At 41.2% G+C, this 20,255-nt stretch overlaps 1 protein-coding gene across 1 annotated transcript; it reads right to left on the reverse strand.

Annotated features, from left to right (window-relative positions):
* Positions 1 to 11,793: 11,793 nt before the first annotated feature.
* LOC139396862 (erythroblast NAD(P)(+)--arginine ADP-ribosyltransferase-like) lies at positions 11,794 to 13,504 on the reverse strand. Its single transcript, XM_071143776.1, has 3 exons — positions 13,465 to 13,504; positions 13,185 to 13,276; positions 11,794 to 12,974 (listed from the first exon to the last, which is right to left on the reverse strand). Exons 2-3 carry the CDS (start codon positions 13,260 to 13,262, stop codon positions 12,231 to 12,233), a joined length of 822 nt encoding a protein of 273 aa, XP_070999877.1. The 5' UTR covers positions 13,263 to 13,276; positions 13,465 to 13,504; the 3' UTR covers positions 11,794 to 12,230.
* Positions 13,505 to 20,255: the final 6,751 nt, after the last annotated feature.

Below are 20,255 nucleotides of genomic sequence, written 5' to 3' on the forward strand. Positions count from 1 at the left end.
TTATCTGTTGTTGCTCTTGGTGTGTCTTCTTCAGTCGGGGCTGTATTTGATCCTGTCTGACCATTTACATAGAACCCACGTGAACGTTAAATTTGACTATCATACATCACAGACTCTCGTGTCAGCCTCCCATTGGTTGTTTTTAATAGTTCCTTTATACACTTTGGTCTAATTCTTCTGTCCTTTTTTGGACTTTGGCTTTTACTTCTGCCTGGACAGTAACATTAACACAAAGCTCATAGTTCTGCCTGGACAGGAACATTACCACAAGGCTCATAGTTCTGCCTGGACAGGAACATTAACACAAGGCTTATAGTTCTGCCTGGACAGGAACATTAACACAAGGCTTATAGTTCTGCCTGGACAGGAACATTAACACAAGGCTTATAGTTCTGCCTGGACAGGAACATTAACACAAGGCTTATAGTTCTGCCTGGACAGGAACATTACCACAAGGCTTATAGTTCTGCCTGGACAGTAACATTAACACAAGGCTTATAGTTCTGCCTGTACAAGAACATTAACACAAGGCTTATAGTTCTGCCTGGACAGGAACATTAACACAAGGCTTATAGTTCTGCCTGGACAGTAACATTAACACAAGGCTTATAGTTCTGCCTGGACAGTAACATTAACAAGGCTTATAGTTCTGCCTGGACAGGAACATTAACACAAGGCTTATAGTTCTGCCTGGACAGTAACATTAACACGGCTTATAGTTCTGCCTGGACAGTAACATTAACACAAGGCTTATAGTTCTGCCTGGACAGTAACATTAACACACCTTATAGTTCTGCCTGGACAGGAACATTAACACAAGGCTTATAGTTCTGCCCCACAAGGACCATTAACACAAGGCTTATAGTTCTGCCTGGACAGGAACATTAACACAAGGCTCATAGTTCTGCCTGGACAGGAACTTTAACACAAGGCTTGCTCTGTATCTTTACCTGATAACGTACTGCAGGATAGAGCCATTCCCATACAGTACTGTAAATTAGTAACATGCTGTTGAGTTGTATACATTTTCAGAAGTCTGGACATGTCTACTGTCCCTCTTACTGAACATCCCCCTCCTCCCACGTCAATACAACACTCATCCACCCTCTCTTCTTAAATGCCAAATACAATAAGTCATGTTGAGACAGTGGCTTCAACAAATGTAAAAAGACTACTTAATGACTATCTCTAGCCAGTGGGTTTGAGTGGCGTGTCTCCTCTCTCACTACTGGCTATTATATCATTCAGTGTTGTTTTAAAAGTCACTGCTACACGTTCCTGCACCATTAGAATGTTTTCTGTCTGCTTGGCCTTTATGTAGTGTACACTAGATCTGACTACATCCCACCACTCAGTTGCTGAATATATCCTATAACATGTACATATACCTGGTTCTGTCCATACTGGTCTTTTATTCTGTCCCTTTGAATACACCTCAACCACAACATTACATAATACTGTGTTCAATAGTGCCTCTAACAATTTCTGCCTTGAGATAATGTAAATTCTGCCTTGAGATAATGTAAATTCTAGCTTGAGATCATTTGAATTCTACCTTGAGGTTTTAGGCTATTGTTCCAGCCCAGCACTAAAATACCTCATACCACTAGTTAAAGCCACTGTCTGCAAGGTGCCCAGTAATTTCACATACTTGAAATATAACTGTAACGGCTTTCTTCTATCTCCTCCTCGGACGAGGTGTAGCAAGGATCGGACCAAAATGCAGCGTGTAGATTGCGATCCATGTTTAATAAACAAATGTAAAACACGAATCAATTATAAACACTACAAAACAAATAACAAAACCAAAACAGCCTATACTTGCGTAAACTAACACAGCGACAGGACCAAAAACACTAAGGACAATCACCCACGACAAACTCAAAGAATATGGCTGCCTAAATATGGTTCCCAATCAGAGACACCGATAAACACCTGCCTCTGATTGAGAACCACTCCAGACAGCCATAGACTTTGCTAGATAACCCCACTAGCTACAATCCCAATACATACACACCAAAACCCCAAGACAAAACACACCACAATACAAAAACCCCATGCCACACCCTGGCCTGACCCAATACATGAAGATAAACACAAAATACTTAGACCAGGGCGTGACAATAACCCTTAATTGTGAATAATATGACTCGTCTTGAATACCTTTATGTAATTGTCTTACTTTATTATAACCCCCATAAATGTAGCACATGTTTCTACAATTGTGCTTGTTGTGTAATTTGAGACTTATTTAGAGCTTCATATCACCTTTAAAACATGTCATGGGATGCCATTCCTTTAGCACCACGGGTATAGAAATCAAGTGGTCGTTCTGATATTTCTTTATTTTTACTTTGGATGATGTGCATATTGTTTTCTAGGTATTATTACTGCACGGTTGGAGCTAGAAACACAAGCATTTCACTGCACCTGCGATAACATATGCACATCTGTGTACGCGACCAATAAAGTTTGATTTGAAGTGCTAGTTTCATGTGAAAATCTCGTAGCATGCATTTTTTTTTTACATTGTTGTTGGTGGCCTATTCCATCATATATGGTATACAACATAGTTACAGTAAATATTGTTACTGTAAATGCTACAGTAAATATAGTTACAGTAAGTGCTACAGTACATATAGTTACAGTAAATATAGTTACAGTACATTTAGTTACAGTAAATGCTACAGTACACATAGTTACAGTAAATGCTATATATGACCAGGCCTGTGTTCAAATACTATTTGAAATCTGTTGGTAGGGGCAAGGGGGCAATTTGGGATTCACCATCTCTCTCTCTCTCGTCTGGTCTGGTCTGTTCTGGTCTGGTCTGTTCTGGTCTGGTCTGGTCTTGTCTTGTCTTGTCTTGTCTTGTCTTGTCTTGTCTTGTCTTGTCTTGTCTTGTCTTGTCTTGTCTTGTCTTGTCTTGTCTTGTCTTGTCTTGTCTTGTCTTGTCTTGTCTTGTCTTGTCTTGTCTTGTCTTGTCTTGTCTTGTCTTGTCTTGTCTTGTCCTGTCCTGTCCTGTCTTGTCCTGTCCTGTCCTGTCTTGTCTTGTCTTGTCTGGTCTGGTCTGGTCTGGTCTGGTCTGGTCTGGTCTGGTCTGGTCTGGTCTGGTCTGGTCTGGTCTGGTCTGGTCTGGTCTGGTCTGTTCTGGTCTGGTCTGTTCTGGTCTGGTCTGGTCTGGTCTGGTCTTGTCTTGTCTTGTCCTGTCTTGTCTTGTCTTGTCCTGTCTTGTCTTGTCTGGTCTGGTCTGGTCTGGTCTGGTCTGGTCTGGTCTGGTCTGGTCTGGTCTGGTCTGGTCTGGTCTGGTCTGGTCTGGTCTGGTCTGGTCTGGTCTGGTCTGGTCTGGTCTGGTCTTGTCTTGTCTTGTCTTGTCTTGTCTTGTCTTGTCTTGTCTTGTCTTGTCTTGTCTTGTCTTGTCTTGTCTTGTCTTGTCCTTGATTGATTGATTGATTGATTCTCTCTTTGTCTGCCAATCTCACTCTCTATTTCTATCTCTTGGTCAATAACTCTAGCCAGTGTTCCAGACATCTGATTTGAACGGTTAATCTGATTTAAGATGTAATGTTGCCTACGCACTGTGGAGCAAGACAGTCCTTATTTGGCCGAAGGTGAAAGGTCATATGACAGTCAAAAGTATTTCTATGACATTATTATTATAAATATTATGATTATTATTATTATATGACATGTTGCCTTATGTTGCATTTTTACATATTTGTTTACAAGATTCTGAAAGTTTTTGCATTATTTTGAATGTTTGAAAAAAGTTTTTTGGTATTTTCCATTTCTACACAATGCAGTAAAAACAGTAACAGTTCCTTCAATGCCGACTGGTAGTTTCCAGTATCACTTTACTGAACAACTAATTAATTAACTCATTCATTAGTTAATCGTGTGTCATGGCCTAAGTCTCTCAAAAGTGGAGGAGGCTTCAGTGGAAGTTTAACAAAGACATGTGAATGTAATAATGCTGAATGTTTTTCTTTATTCATGTTGGCAGAAGCTGCAAGCATGGAGTCTGTTACACAGGGTACTACAGGTCTATTGACTTACATCTTAATATCTGTGTCCTGATGTCAGAATGTAACAATAACAGCATGGAGTCTGTTACACAGGGTACTACAGGTCTATTGACTTACATCTTAATATCTGTGTCCTGATGTCAGAATGTAACAATAACAGCATGGAGTCTGTTACACAGGGTACTACAGGTCTATTGACTTACATCTTAATATCTGTGTCCTGATGTCAGAATGTAACAATAACAGCATGGAGTCTGTTACACAGGGTACTACAGGTCTATTGACTTACATCTTAATATCTGTGTCCTGATGTCAGAATGTAACAATAACAGCATGGAGTCTGTTACACAGGGTACTACAGGTCTATTGACTTACATCTTAATATCTGTATCCTGTTGTCAGAATGTAACAATAACAGTGACCCACTAACTGATTAAAATATAACTAACAGACACTGAAAATATATTTGTATAGCAAAGTATATTTGTTAAAAAAAAGTTTAAGAAAGCAGAGGTAGACTTGTTTGATTTAAACATATTGATGGAAAATGAACCGATGAATGTATCTCTCAAAAAGAAATGGACCACCCACATGACTCAATAGTTTGCTGTATTCACACAATATACGTTTACCCTGGATGTACAATTTAGAGTTGAATGAACTTGTATACTAATATGAGGGTATGTTAACATTTCCCGTGTTGACATAACTTACCATTTAAGGCAGTGGTTTATAACATTTGACAGTGTTGGTATTGATAGAAGCTGTAGACAGAGGCACCATCTAGATGACAGATTTCAGTAAATGCTAAATGTCATATTAAGAACTTAAATCTCAATGCAAATAGGTACGGATATATTGCTCATCTGTTTCTGCACATACGGCAAAGTAGTAGAATCATTATCTGATTCCTAACAGGGGCTTGATCTGTATTTACACTAAAGCACAGTTCAGATCACTTAAATATGTTGCACTTTTCAGTTTAAAAACAACTTTGCACCACAGGTCTTTGACTGTGTTTCTATTTTTCACTTCCTCAATTTTAAATTTCTCATAAGGAGGGATCAAAACCTCTGCCTCAAGTGACCCCATGATCGTATATTTTTCCACAGAGGCACCATAGCATGTTTCAATTTCAAAACAATTTTCAGTTCCAAATTCTGCAGCAAGAGTCTGAGAAGTAGAGGTTGAGAGGAATTTGCCAAATCTAATTTCTTGATTTAATTGACCCTTGTAAACACATTTGGTTCCACGGTATACGGTTTTCAAACATTCATTGGGATTATTTTTTTCTTTCAGAATACGTATGGCATCAGACAGCAGGAAATGCCATGCATAGAACTCAAATGTTTTAGCTTTGTATTTATCTTTTCCCACACGAACTGCATCATTGAGTGTTTTGTAAAAAATACCAGAGTACAACTTGATTGCAACAATATGTTCAACTGTAAGTTCCCCATCAGATTCTTTGTTGTCAGTAGCATCATAATGGTCTGTCCAACGTGTTCCAAAGTCGTCCGTATTGGCTGTAATCTCATCTTTCAGGTACACCTTCACCTTAGTCAACATCGCTGGAACACAGCCCTTGTACGCATCATCGACAGATGAAAGTGCCATGTCCAGAACGGTGTCAGGCCTCACCTTGGAGAGGAGGAAAAGGATTTAGCTATTTCACCTTTTTAGGATTTTAAATTCATTTTAAACATTCAGTTAAGGTATGTGACACGTGCGCACAAACAAACGTACCATTCCACTGACCATACTGAAGGTCAATGAGAAAACAGCCCACACTACAAACTTCACCATCTTCACTGCAATCTAGAGTAGACTCAAAGGTGATCCTAGTTATTAGCAGGTTACAGCTCTCTGGTGCTTGTGGCTGTGATGTTACCAAGTTGTCTTCACTTTGGTGCGCCTCCCTCCTTCCGGACAGTCATTTATCCTGTATCTGCTATTTGCATAGCTAAAATGCCACTTCAGTACAGGTCTCATTCATACAATACAAACTCGTGACGGTCTCCCATTGGCTGTTTTTACTAGTTAGTTTGGAATCTGTTGATCTTATTCCTCTGCCCTTTTTTGGAAATTGAGCATTGCCCAAGGAAGATGAAAACGGACATTTACATGCCACTTGACATCATGTTTACTCCATAACTCTATACTGAGTAGGACAAGTTTGATACTGTTTTGTAGCTGAGCTTCTACTGTTGTCAGTACACAATGTGTGTTTTAGCTCGTTGCCTCTAAATGAACAAAACAGCATAACATATCTTTTAAATCTTGTTTTGAGTGCTGACACATTAATCTTATGTTTTAACTTACATTGCTGCTAGACACTCACCTATGCCCAATTACAAAAAGGAATGTATGAACAACTAATTGTAACTCTAATGTCCCTAGGCGATGTTTAACGGGAGTATCCTCTCTCTAACTCACTCATGACCATGATCCCCTTCACACTACTTGAACAATTTCAGGCTTATTCACTATTTAAACCCTAAAATCTCATAGGATGCATTTGCTCTACGGTTTACATTAGCTCTCCAGGACCAGGTGAGGTGACCACTGAGAGAGGTAGCTAAAAATAGTTGGTCTGTTTTATGCATCAAATGCTGCCCCCTTCTGGTAGTTGTGGAGAATGCACAATGTAATAATTTGTCGACTGTGGTCTTTGAATACCATTGAACTGCTTTAATCATGCTCACCACATTAGATAATACATTTTTCCATGTAGGCACAGTTACAGTTAATGCTACAGTAAATATAGTTACAGTTAATGCTACAGTAAATATAGTTACAGTAAATATAGTTACAGTTAATGCTACAGTAAATATAGTTACAGTAAATGCAAAATATGACCAGACCTGGGTTCAAATACTATTTGAAATCGTTCAAGTACTTTGAGTGTTTTATTTAACCTGCCTGGAGTGCCAGATGGGCAGAGTTTGCACTTTGGGGACTGTCCTATTGGTTCCATTGCAACAGGCAAGCTAAATTAATTGCAGCTAAAGTATTTGAAAATGTTTCAAATAGTATTTGAATCCAGGTGTGTATATAAACTGTGATGAAGTTGTTGGTAGCAGGATTTCTATATTACATTTCTCCCTGTGTGGGCATTACATTATGGAGCAAAGGACCTGGCAGAAGAAGAACAATGTGAACATACAGTATATAACACAGGTCTACAGTGATGGGGGAATCCACAGGGAACAACCCTGCCCGTTTCGTTTCACTCTCTGAATGAGAGAGAGCTTCATTGACTAACATACCGTTCTACTGCTGTATTTTCCTATACAGCTTTACAATTCAGATTGTTTTGGAATCCGACACTCTCCAGTTTGAAGAGAGATTTACATTTTAGAACATTCTGGCCTTTTTCCTTTTTGGTCATTTTGAACATTGCAACAGGTGGAATCAACACCTCCTCCTGTTCTCCCAACACTGGGTAGGACTTGAGATATGTTCCTGCACATGTCTTCATCTCAAAGCAGGACTTCTCTCCAAATGATTGACTAATTCTCTTGTCAAGAGAGCTCGAGGCAAAGAGAAGCCGAATCTTATTAGTTGGTTAACTTTACCGCCAAACTCCATGTTGGTTCTCCGGTATGTGGTGTGACAGCCCTGTTGGTTTTCTTTCAGGAGGCGGAGAGCATCAGTCAGCAGGAAATGCAGGGAGTGGAACTGGAAGGAGGTTTCTATAGTTCTACAGAACAAACAGAAGTTGACACTGGATTGTGGGCAATGCTGAAAAGGCCTATGTGCTAAAACACTTCCAGAAGTAATCTTCTAGTTCCATGTTCCAGATTGAAAGATCCTCTTACCATCGTGGAGTCCACACCCAGAGTCCAAGCATGGTAGAGACACAGCACAGAAAAGGTTAGGATGTTGTCTCTCTCCATGCCTTCAACAGCACCTGTAGTAAAACAACATGTATAGGAGACCATACCAATCAGCATAACAATACAAAAACATGATACAACATAGCTTTAATATCATTCCCTTTTAATAAATAAGAAAATGGGACTAACTGCATTAGCACCATATAGGAGCTGATAGTAAATGCAGACATACTGGCAATCATTATATTCATTATCAAAATAGCTTATAATGATCTGGTAGTTGAACTTACCAGACTGGAGCACGATAGAGGTTGTTTTGTATTGATCAGCTTCAGGACTTGTGTTTTGCAGACTGTCTGATAAGATCTACTTAAACCTGGTGAGAGAAATGACTTTACAACAGACATGACCACAAACCATATTCCCACACTGAAGCACCAAGATAATACGTGAACAAAGTCATGCAGACCTTGTGTGGTCAGTCAGTTGTCATGGTCACAGTCTCTCAGGTTGTGTGACTGGTAATAACCTCACTGGATGAGTTCCAAGATGTTTCAGTAGCACGTCGGAGTTGGCAAGACAGCATAAACATATCTGGAACTCATCCAGTGAGATCATTACCAGTCACACAACCTGAGAGACTGTGACCATGACAACTGACTGACCACATGGTGCAGGGTTGACTAGCTGTTTCCCTCTAACAGGTATCTTTTTCTGATATTTTCCCCTCAGAACCCAGACTAAAGTTTCAGACCCTCTTGAAGGTGTGAAATAGTCACTATCAGCCTGAGTTTAATGTAAACCACAACCACAATACAAACAACCTGACAAAAGAAATGTCATTCAGACTCCCAGATGTAACTATGTAGGTGTCATCATTACCGTATAAGATACTTATTATAATTTCCATCTCTCAGAGATATTCTGTTTTATAGTGGTGTCAAAACAACAGTTAGTGTCAAAGTAACATGTGGATAGACAGTAGATGTTATGACAGTTAAGCTGTGGATAGACAGTAGATGTTATGACAGTTAACATCTACTGTCTATCCACAGGTTATGACAGTTAACCTGTGGATAGACAGTAGATGTTATGACAGTTAACCTGTGGATAGACAGTAGATGTTATGACAGTTAACCTGTGGATAGACAGTAGATGTTATGACAGTTCACTGCAACCAGATGGCCTCTGTTGTCTCTGCCAGTCAACAAGATGGCTGCTGAAAGATTCCTTCATAACCAAGTCCCGCCCCCTCTCTCTCCTCCAACCCCACTCAAGATGTTGGCCACGTTCCAGGCTGACTACATTGAAGTCACCTGCCAGATCTCACAACTCTGCAATATAGTCGGCCAGGAACGAGACATCTCTCCTCGTTGTGGTTGACAGATTGAACAGTACTGAGCTCTGACCTCACAGATACAGGAAACTACTAACCCTGCTGCTGCTCTCCCTTTCTCTGACAGAAATAGTTTCCTCTCTCTCTGGTTTTCTAACCTATTTGTTCATGTTTGGCCTCAAGTCTATTTCAAAGCCATGACTAAATGTTACTCTGTGAAACTATGTCTATAACTATGGCTCATTTTAAAGTCAACAATAGGTATTCTATATTGTCCTACCTGCATGAAAGTGGAATGACAGTGTTGATCTGATTAGCCACATAGCTTTTAGCTTTAGCTTCCTATTTGAGGTGTTAGTTGCTAAGGGGTGCTACTGCTGCTGCTTACCATTTTAAACCAATCAGAGAACAACCTGAGAACAAGTGGAGTTGCTTTTTAATAATGAGATGTAATATATATCTTCTGTAGATTTACACCAGATTTACACATGGTGGGTAAAGAGGACAGAATATATAATATTGCTCAATGCTTTTCTTTGCTGGTTTTAAGTTCTAGTGCACATGACAACAAATCAGAACTTACGACCAGAGATGTCATGCCCATAGGGGAAACAGGGGCATGTGTCACCTCACATTTGTCCTGTTAAAAAAATACATACAGTACATTTGGAAAGTATTCAGACCCCTTGACTTTTTCCACATTATGTTACGTTACAGCCTTATTCTAAAATGGATTAAAAATATATATATTCCTCGTCAATCTGCACACTATACCCCATAAGGACAAACAAAAAATGTTTTTTTGAAAATTTTACAAATATATGAAAAATAACAACTGAAATATCACATTGACATAAGTATTCAGACCTTTTACTCAGTACTTTGTTGAAGCACCGTTGGCAGCGATTACAGCCTCGAGTCGTTTTGGTTAGGATGCTACAAGCTTGGCACACCTGTATTTGGGGAGTTTCTCCCATTCTTCTCTGCAGATCCTCTCAAGCGCTGACAGGTTGGATGGGGAGCGTCACTCCACAGATATTTTCAGGTCTCTCCAGAGATGTTAGATCGGGTTCAAGTCGGGGCTCTGGCTGGCCCCGACAGAGACAGGTCCCGAAGCCACTCCTGCATTGTCTTGGCTGTGTGCTTAGTGTCATTGTCCTGTTGGAAGATTAACCTTCACTCCAGTATGAGGCCCTAAGCACTCAGGAGCAGGTTTTCATCAAGGATCTCTCTGTTGCTCCGTTCAGGTTTCCCTCAATACTGACTAGTCTCCCAGTCCCTGCCCCTGAAAAATATCTTCACAGCATGATGCTGCCACCACCATGCTTCACCGTAGGGGTGGTGCCAGGTTTCCTGCAGACGTGACGGTTGGCATTCAAGTCAAAGAGTTCAATCTTGGTTTCATCATGACAGAGAATCTTGTTTCGCATTGTCTGAGAGTCCTTTAGGTGCCTTTTGGCAAACTCCAAGCGGGCTGTCATGTGCCTTTTACTGAGGAAGGACTTCCATCTGGCCTGACTGGTGGTGCTGAAGAGATGGTTGTGCTTCTGGAAGGTTCTCCCATCTCCACAGAGGAACTCTAGACCTCTGTCAGAGTGACCATTGGGTTCTTTGTCACCTCCCTGACCAAGGCCCTTCTCCCCGATTGCTCAGTTTGGCTAGGCAACTCGCTCTAGGAAGAATCCTGGTGGTTCCAAACTTATATGATGGAGGCCACTGTGTTCTTGGGGACATTCAATGGTCCAGACATTTTTTGGTACCCTTCCCCAGATCTGTGCCTCAGCACAATCCTGTCTTGGAGCTCTACGGACAATTCCTTCAACCTTGTAGCTTGGTTTTTGCTCTGACATGCACTGTCAACTGAGGGGCCTTATATAGACAGGCGTGTGCCTTTCTAAATCATGTCCAATCAATTGAATTTACCACAGGAGGACTCCAATTAAGTTGTAGAAACACCTCAAGGATGATCAATGGAAACAGGATGCACCGGAGCTCAATTTCGAGTCTCATAGAAGGGGTCTGAATACGTATGTAAATAAGGTATTTCAGTTTTTTACTTGTAATACATTTGCAAACATTTCTAAAAACCTGTTTTCTCTTTGTCATTATGGAGCATTGTGTGTAGATTGATGAGGATTTAAAAAAACAACTTTACAATAAGGCTGTATCGTAACAAAATGAGGAAGAAGTCAATGGTCTGAATACTTCGCGAAGGCACTGTATATATTAGTTTTTTCTCTCTGTAAAACTATTAGTTAATGGCTGCAGCCTGTTTTCAATATAATTGGTCTGGAATGAGACCATTCTCTCCTTGTTGTTGTTGATAGATTGAGTGGTATTAAGCTCTGACCTCACAGACATAGGAAACTACTAACCCTGCTACTGTTCTCTCCCCCCCTCACAGACACAGGACCCTAACCCCTACTCTCCCCCCATCCCCTACCCCTCCTACCTCCTTCACTCCCTACAATTAATTTCAAAGCCATGACTCAGTGTCATTACTTTGTACATCTACTGTACGTTGAATAATGGGTGAGGAACGACCACGTTATCAACTATCTCACTCAGATGGGATGAATGAAGCTTCAGGTTATCTTTGGCTATTTCTTTATTTAAATCGGAGTATCTTTGTAGCCCATTGTAATTATAACCTGAGAACAAACACATTTTCTTCAAGTGAGATGAAATTCATCTCTTTATAATGGATGTGTAGGTAGTGGATAAATAGGACAGGAGATGTAATATTGCTGAATGCTTTTCGTTATAGGTTTTTAGCAAAAGCTGCAGTGCACATGACAACAAATGCCAATTCACTGGCAGAAGAAAGGTTAACAATCTAAGCAAACAATGTGGGAAACATTTACAACAAGACAGCTCTGACAATCTGAAAGTAGGAAAAGCTCCGCTAATGTTTTCTGTATTTCCTGTATTTGTGGGAGGAGCGACGGTGGATGGGGAAGCCAGGTGTTGCACTAAAAACTGCATTTCATGTTTGACTGAAAGCAGATGAACCGTGTTGCTGTTTTGATTTTACTCTCCTTGGAGTGGTCCAACCATCTGGCATTTCAGGTCACTCTTTCCTTTCTTAGTACTCTGCAGTTTGTAGATGACGTCACACCAGAGGTCTTTCTTGTCTTTTCTCTTCAGCACCTCTGTAATTCTGAACACCTCGTAGGGAGGAATCAGCACCTCCTTCTCATGAGCCATCTGAGATGCGTACTCCCCCAGCGGGGCACCAAAGTAGGTGGTGATCTCAAAACAGGAGCGACTTCCAAAGCGTTCACCAGCGATTTTCTTGTCTAAAGAGCTCCAGGTGAACTGTCCGAATCGCATTTCAGTATTTCGGACTCCGTGGAAAGACACGTTGGTTCCTCGGAAGGTTTGGAAACGCTTATTTTTCTTGTTCAGGATTCGTAAAGCATTGGTCAGAAGGAAGTGCAGGGAGTGGTACTGGAATGTTGTGCTGTAGCTCTTCTTTTGGGTACGAGTGGCCTCGTTAAATGACTTGAACATTTGGGAGTATTCAGTCACATACACCTGGATTGCCAGGGAATAGAGTTTAGACAGTGCTCTTTTCGGTTTCGGTTTGTAACGGGCCTCAGCATCGGTCCAAGCCTGGTTGAAATCTTTGTTTTTTAGTCTCTCCGTTTTCAGGTAATAGTCATGCACCTTCCTGAACATCTTCTCCTCACAGCCCTTGTAGGAGTCATCAACAGAGTCTGGAGCCATGTTTAAAGGGATGTTGGATTTTAGACCATGCAGAGGGAGACTGACCTTTAGTGAAAGGAAGAGAGAAAAATAGACAAACAGGTATGACACAAGAAAATGCAAATAAAATGATGATGAGAGACAAGATGTAAGGCTCGCCATCAGTCATAATGTCTTCACAAACTTTGTCCATACTAAACTTGTGCCTGTTATTTTGATAATTGAATCGCTCTCTCGCTCATATTCAAATGCACTCAAAATAGTGTTGTATCTTACCGTCTTTGTATCCACACCCGGAGTCCAAGCAGAGAAGACACACAGCACAGCAAAGGTTAGGATGTTGTCTCTCCCCATGACTTCAACAGCACCTGTAGTAAAACAACATGTACAGGAGACAAATACCAATCATCATAACAGTACCCAACATGATACAACACAGCTTTGATATGATCAACTATTTAAAAATGGATAGGAGTCACTGCAATGCCACCATTTAATGAAGCCGTATCATGCAGAGATTACAATGAGGTTTACGGTATCTGATAGCTGGACTTACCAGACTGGAGCACGATAGAGGTTGTTTTGTATTGTTCAGCTTCACTGTTTTGCAGACTGTCTGATAAGATCTACTTATACCTGGTCAGAGATCTGACTTTACAAGCAGACATGACCACAAATCCTGTTCCCACACTGAAGCACCAAGCTAATACGTGAACAAATTCATACAGATCTTCATGTCTGCACACGTACACATGCATGAGGATGTACACAGCTCTACCTTGGTTCACCACAGGCCCATTTGCAACTAAAAGTGATGTTGCTGAGAAAGAGTTAATGTTCCCCCTTTCTGTCTTTCTCACACTCTTCTCAACCCCAAGTCTACCACTGCACCGTGCGGTCAGTTGTCATGGTCACAGTCTGTCAGGTTGTGTGACTGATAATGACATCACTGGATGAGTCCACACATTTCTCGGTAACACATAGGATGTCCATCTCTTAGAGATATTCTGTATTGTAGTGGTGTCAAAGCAACAGATAGTGTCAAAGTAACCTGTGGATAGACAGTAGATGTTATGACAGTTAACCTGTGGATAGACAGTAGATGTTATGACAGTTAACCTGTGGATAGACAGTAGATGTTATGACAGTTAACCTGTGGATAGACAGTAGATGTTATGACAGTTAACCTGTGGGTAGACAGTAGATGTTATGACAGTTAACCTGTGGATAGACAGTAGATGTTATGACAGTTAACTGCCACCATATGGCCTCTGTTGTCTCTGCCAGTCAACAAGATGGCTGCTGAAAGCTTCCCTCATAACCAAGTCCCGCCCCCTCTCTCTCCTCCAACACCACTCATGATGTTGGCCACGTTCCAGGCTGACTACATTGAAGTCGCCTGCCAGATCTCACATCTCCTGGATTACTGTTTAACATATCAGTTAACCACATCATATGGTATAGCGATTTGATGCTCATTTGTCGTAGCGTCAAACTCAACAGCAATATAGTTGGCCTGGAACGAGACTGTTCTCTCCTTGTTGTGGTTGATAGATTGAGCTGTACTGAGCTCTGACATCAGACACAGGAAACTACTAACCCTGACAGTGTTGATCAGATTAGCCACAGAGCTTTTAGTTTCCTATTTGAGACGTTAGTTGCTAAGGGGTGCTACTGCTGCTGCTTACAATTTTAAACCAATCAGAGAACAACCTGAGAACTAGTGGAGTTGCTTTTTAATGAGATGTAATATATATCTTCTGTAGATTTACACCAGATTTACACATGGTGGGTAAAGAGGACAGGAGATGTAATATATATCTTCTGTAGATTTACACCAGATTTACACATGGTGGGTAAAGAGGACAGGAGATGTAATGTATATCTTCTGTAGATTTACACCAGATTTACACATGGTGGGTAAAGAGAACAGGAGATGTAATATATATCTTCTGTAGATTTACACCAGATTTACACATGGTGGGTAAAGAGGACAGGAGATGTAATATATATCTTCTGTAGATTTACACCAGATTTACACATGGTGGGTAAAGAGAACAGGAGATGTAATATATATCTTCTGTAGATTTACACCAGATTTACACATGGTGGGTAAAGAGGACAGGAGATGTAATGTATATCTTCTGTAGATTTACACCAGATTTACACATGGTGGGTAAAGAGAACAGGAGATGTAATATATATCTTCTGTAGATTTACACCAGATTTACACATGGTGGGTAAAGAGGACAGGAGATGTAATGTATATCTTCTGTAGATTTACACCAGATTTACACATGGTGGGTAAAGAGGACAGGAGATGTAATATTACCCAATGCTTTTTTACACACATTCTAGTGCACATGACAACAAAACAGAACGTACCATCAGAAACGTCATGGGGCACGTGCATCCTCACATTTGTCCCGTAAAAAAATATAGATATACAATACCAGTTAAAAATGTGGGTACACCTACTCTTTATTTGTACTATTTTCTACATTGACGAATGGGGAAGATATCAACACTACGAAATAACACGTTATCATGTACATGTAGTAACAAAAAAAAGTGTTAAACAAATCCAAATATATTTTATATTTGAGATTCTTCAAAGAAGCCAACCTTTGCCTTGATGACAGCTTTGCACACTCATGTGTGTATGTATGGTCAAAAGACTATACCTCTCCCACGTCTAGCTAGGACTACCTCCCACCTGAAGGCCCAACTTCCTGCCTTCCTGCCTTTATCACATCACGAACACACTTACCACAGTACGATGAATGGGCAACAGGGGGAGCCAAACACTAAGGTGCACTAATAACAAGGGACTATATCTCAATTAGGTAATCACATAAATCATTAAGGTACGTACCTAATATTTCATCACATACATTCATATTTCATACACACATATATATATATATATATATATATACAGTGCCTTGCGAAAGTATTCGGCCCCCTTGAACTTTGCGACCTTTTGCCACATTTCAGGCTTCAAACATAAAGATATAAAACTGTATTTTTTTTTGTGAAGAATCAACAACAAGTGGGACACAATCATGAAGTGGAACGACATTTATTGGATATTTCAAACTTTTTTAACAAATCAAAAACGTAAAAATTGGGCGTGCAAAATTATTCAGCCCCTTTACTTTCAGTGCAGCAAACTCTCTCCAGAAGTTCAGTGAGGATCTCTGAATGATCCAATGTTGACCTAAATGACTAATGATGATAAATACAATCCACCTGTGTGTAATCAAGTCTCTGTATAAATGCACCTGCACTGTGATAGTCTCAGAGGTCCGTTAAAAGCGCAGAGAGCATCATGAAGAACAAGGAACACACCAGGCAGGTCCGAGATAGGTCCGTGAAGAAGTTTAAAGCCGGATTTGGATACAAAAAGATTTCCCAAGCTTTAAACATCCCAAGGAGCACTGTGCAAGCGATACTATTGAAATGGAAGGAGTATCAGACCACTGCAAATCTACCAAGACCTGGCCGTCCCTCTAAACTTTCAGCTCATACAAGGAGAAGACTGATCAGAGATGCAGCCAAGAGGCCCATGATCACTCTGGATGAACTGCAGAGATCTACAGCTGAGGTGGGAGACTCTGTCCATAGGACAACAATCAGTCGTATATTGCACAAATCTGGCCTTTATGGAAGAGTGGCAAGAAGAAAGCCATTTCTTAAAGATATCCATAAAAAGTGTCGGTTAAAGTTTGCCACAAGCCACCTGGGGGAGACACCAAACGTGGAAGAAGGTGCTCTTGTCAGATGAAACCAAAATTTAACTTTTTGGCAACAATGCAAAACGTTATGTTTGGCGTAAAAGCAACACACCATCCCCACTGTCAAACATGGTGGTGGCAGCATCATGGTTTGGGCCTGCTTTTCTTCAGCAGGGACAGGGAAGATGGTTAAAATTGATGGGAAGATGGATGGAGCCAAATACAGGACCATTCTGGAAGAAAACCTGATGGAGTCTGCAAAAGACCTGAGACTGGGACGGAGATTTGTCTTCCAACAAGACAATGATCCAAAACATAAAGCAAAATCTACAATGGAATGGTTCAAAAATAAACATATCCAGGTGTTAGAATGGCAAAGTCAAAGTCCAGACCTGAATCCAATCGAGAATCTGTGGAAAGAATTGAAAACTGCTGTTCACAAATGCTCTCCATCCAACCTCACTGAGCTCGAGCTGTTTTGCAAGGAGGAATGGGAAAAAAATTCAGCCTCTCGATGTGCAAAACTGATAGAGACATACCCCAAGCGACTTACAGCTGTAATCGCAGCAAAAGGTGGCGCTACAAAGTATTAACTTAAGGGGGCTGAATAATTTTGCACGCCCAATTTTTCAGTTTTTGATTTGTTAAAAAAGTTTGAAATATCCAATAAATGTCGTTCCACTTCATGATTGTGTCCCACTTGTTGTTGATTCTTCACAAAAAAAAATACAGTTTTATATCTTTATGTTTGAAGCCTGAAATGTGGCAAAAGGTCGCAAAGTTCAAGGGGGCCGAATACTTTCGCAAGGCACTGTATATATATATATATATATATATATATATATATATATATACACACATACATGATGGAGCTCTGAATGTTCTGTCTTTTATACAAATATGTCTAAAACAGCTTTAACATAGACTCTACCAAACATACATTCTACCAAACTAGTATCTCTCTACACTACTTCAAACAAACTATTATTTGCATATGTAAGTAGCCTTGTCTGAGCCAGAACAGCAAGAGGCCATCTTCTGTAACATGAAGAAGCTTGGACAGGATGCACCCCTGGACAGGATGCTACTACTTAAGGCCTTATCCCCTGTTAGAGAAAAATAGCCAATTTGTATTTGTATAGAATAACCAAAGCATTATTAGTTATATTATTAGTGTGAAGACATATTGGAGATGAATACCCCCATTGCGGCCGGTGCCGTGGCTACAGGTGGAGGAAAGGTCATTTGAGGGAGGAAGTCGGGCCTACGAGGAGGAGTCTTGGTTAGACGGGGGAGCGGTATAGTTTTTTGACCGCACTTGCTCGCACTTACTCTCATGATTTCTTGAATGTACTGCACACAATAGCCTTCATTTATTGCCTTATAAGTTATTAGAATTAGAGGAACTATAAGGAACATTTTTGTTTTCCCATCTTTTATATTAGAAGGTCTGTACGTTTTATATGCTTGAACAAAGAAGCATCCTTTTGTTTGTAAACTTGCAATCCGAAGTGCCCCGCTGCCATCCGAAGTGCCCCGCTGCCATCCGAAGTGCCCCGCTGCCATCCGAAGTGCCCCGCTGCCATCCGAAGTGCCCCGCTGCCATCCGAAGTGCCCCGCTGCCATCCGAAGTGCCCCGCTGCCATCCGAAGTGCCCCACTGCCATCCGAAGTGCCCCGCTGCCATCGGAAGTGCCCCACTGCCATCCGAAGTGCCCCGCTGCCATCGGAAGTGCCCCACTGCCATCCGAAGTGCCCGGCTGCCATCCGAAGTGCCCCGCTGCCATCCGAAGTGCCCCGCTGCCATCCGAAGTGCCCCGCTGCCATCCGAAGTGCCCCACTGCCATCCTCTCTACGGACGTGCAGTAAAGCCTGCGGCGAGGGTGTGTCCCAAATAGCCCCTCTCTCACCAGGGCAGTGGTCATATTTATTGGACGGAATAGAGAAAATATGCCGTTACATCCTCAATCCATCTTTTGAATGCAGAGTGCCAAGCAGAGAGGCATCAGGTCCCATTTGTCCTGAGTTTTTGGTAAGACTACACTCCCTTTTAGTCTCAGGGCGGACACTCTAACCACAAGGCCACCGAGTTGGTTTCGTGTGTAATATCCATTTCATAGATCTTGTGTCAGAAAGCTCATATTCCACATGCAATGGTTTGCTTTACTCCACCACTTTATGAGACGGGTCGGCAACCCTGTTCCAGGAGAGCCCCAGGTACTGCAGGGTTTTGTCCCAACTAGGCACCACACTGAGCTACTTAGTTAATTGATCATCTTAGTGATTTCCTAAATTCAACACACCTGGTATTCCAGTTTGGTTAAATTAAAAACATCAAGTGCCAGCTGAACTCCAGGACCAGGGTTGCCTTCCCCTGTTATCAGGTATCCCTATAGAGATAAACAGTCCCCTTAACAGACATGTACTCATGACCCCAAACTCTCCCCTTGCACTGTGTGGTCACTGGTCAGTCATGATTACGGTCCCTTAGGTCGAAAACAAAGTTATGGATGACCACTGGTTGCTATTTGTCAAATTTCCAGGAAAAGGTGTGTTTAGTTCAGGCAGAACCACATTTGTGAATATGTTTGCAGCTCTTTGAGGATGTGTGACCATCATCTTCTTGATTAAATCACAGAACTGGAGCCCGATAGAGGTTGTTTTGTAGAAGACTTCCGCTTTCCTGTCTGCAGACTGTCTGAAATGGTCTACTGATTTTATCATTTTTTTAGATATTTATTTTTTTACCTTTATTTAACTAGGCAAGTCAATTAAGAACAAATTATTATTTAAAATGATGGTTTAGGAACAGTAGGTTAACTGCCTTGTTCAGGGGCAGAACAACAGATTTTTACCTTGTCAGCTCGGGGATTTGATCTAGTAACCTTTTGGTTACCAGCCCAATGCACTAACCACTATGCTACCTGCCACTCCATCCTACCCAGACTACTTGCATTTTCCTCCCCCCTCTTCCCAGCATCTCCTTCGTCTGACCACTTTTTTGTAGACCGAGTCACTGGTTCTTCCTGCTTACATTTTTGCATGTAAGCAGGAATCAGGAGGATATAATTATGGTCAGATTTGCCAAATGGAGGGCGACGGAGAGCTTTGTACACATCTCTGTGTATGGAGGTAAGGTGGTCGAGAATGTTTTTCCCTCTGGTTGCACATTTAAATGCTGTTTCTAAGTATGAATGGCAACAGTCAGATAAGTGCTGTGAATGATTCTGGAATGATGACGTTCCACACCCAGACCTGCGTTCTCAAACTTTTTTGTTGAAGTCCTGGTAGATGGAGGGTTCTTGATTTGTGTATGCGTATATAGTACAGTAGAGTGTAGTGTACTGTAGTACATAGCCATGAACTGCTCTTCTGGCAGAGCACGTTCACTTTCCATTCATCCTCTGCAACCTTCCAGGACTCATTAAAGCCTGGAAGATGTTTTTCTGACGTAGGTAGGTAGTGTTCACCTCATTGTACATGTAGTCTCTGCAGCCATCACATTTGTCATCAACTGAATTAAGGGACATGTCTAGTGGGAAAGTCATGTCGTCCAGTGAGTAAGTCATGTCGTCCAGTGAGCAAGTCATGTCGTCCAGTGAGCAAGTCAT

This window comes from Oncorhynchus clarkii, unplaced genomic scaffold (assembly GCF_045791955.1).
Source record: "Oncorhynchus clarkii lewisi isolate Uvic-CL-2024 unplaced genomic scaffold, UVic_Ocla_1.0 unplaced_contig_5618_pilon_pilon, whole genome shotgun sequence".
Lineage (NCBI taxonomy): Eukaryota > Metazoa > Chordata > Actinopteri > Salmoniformes > Salmonidae > Oncorhynchus > Oncorhynchus clarkii.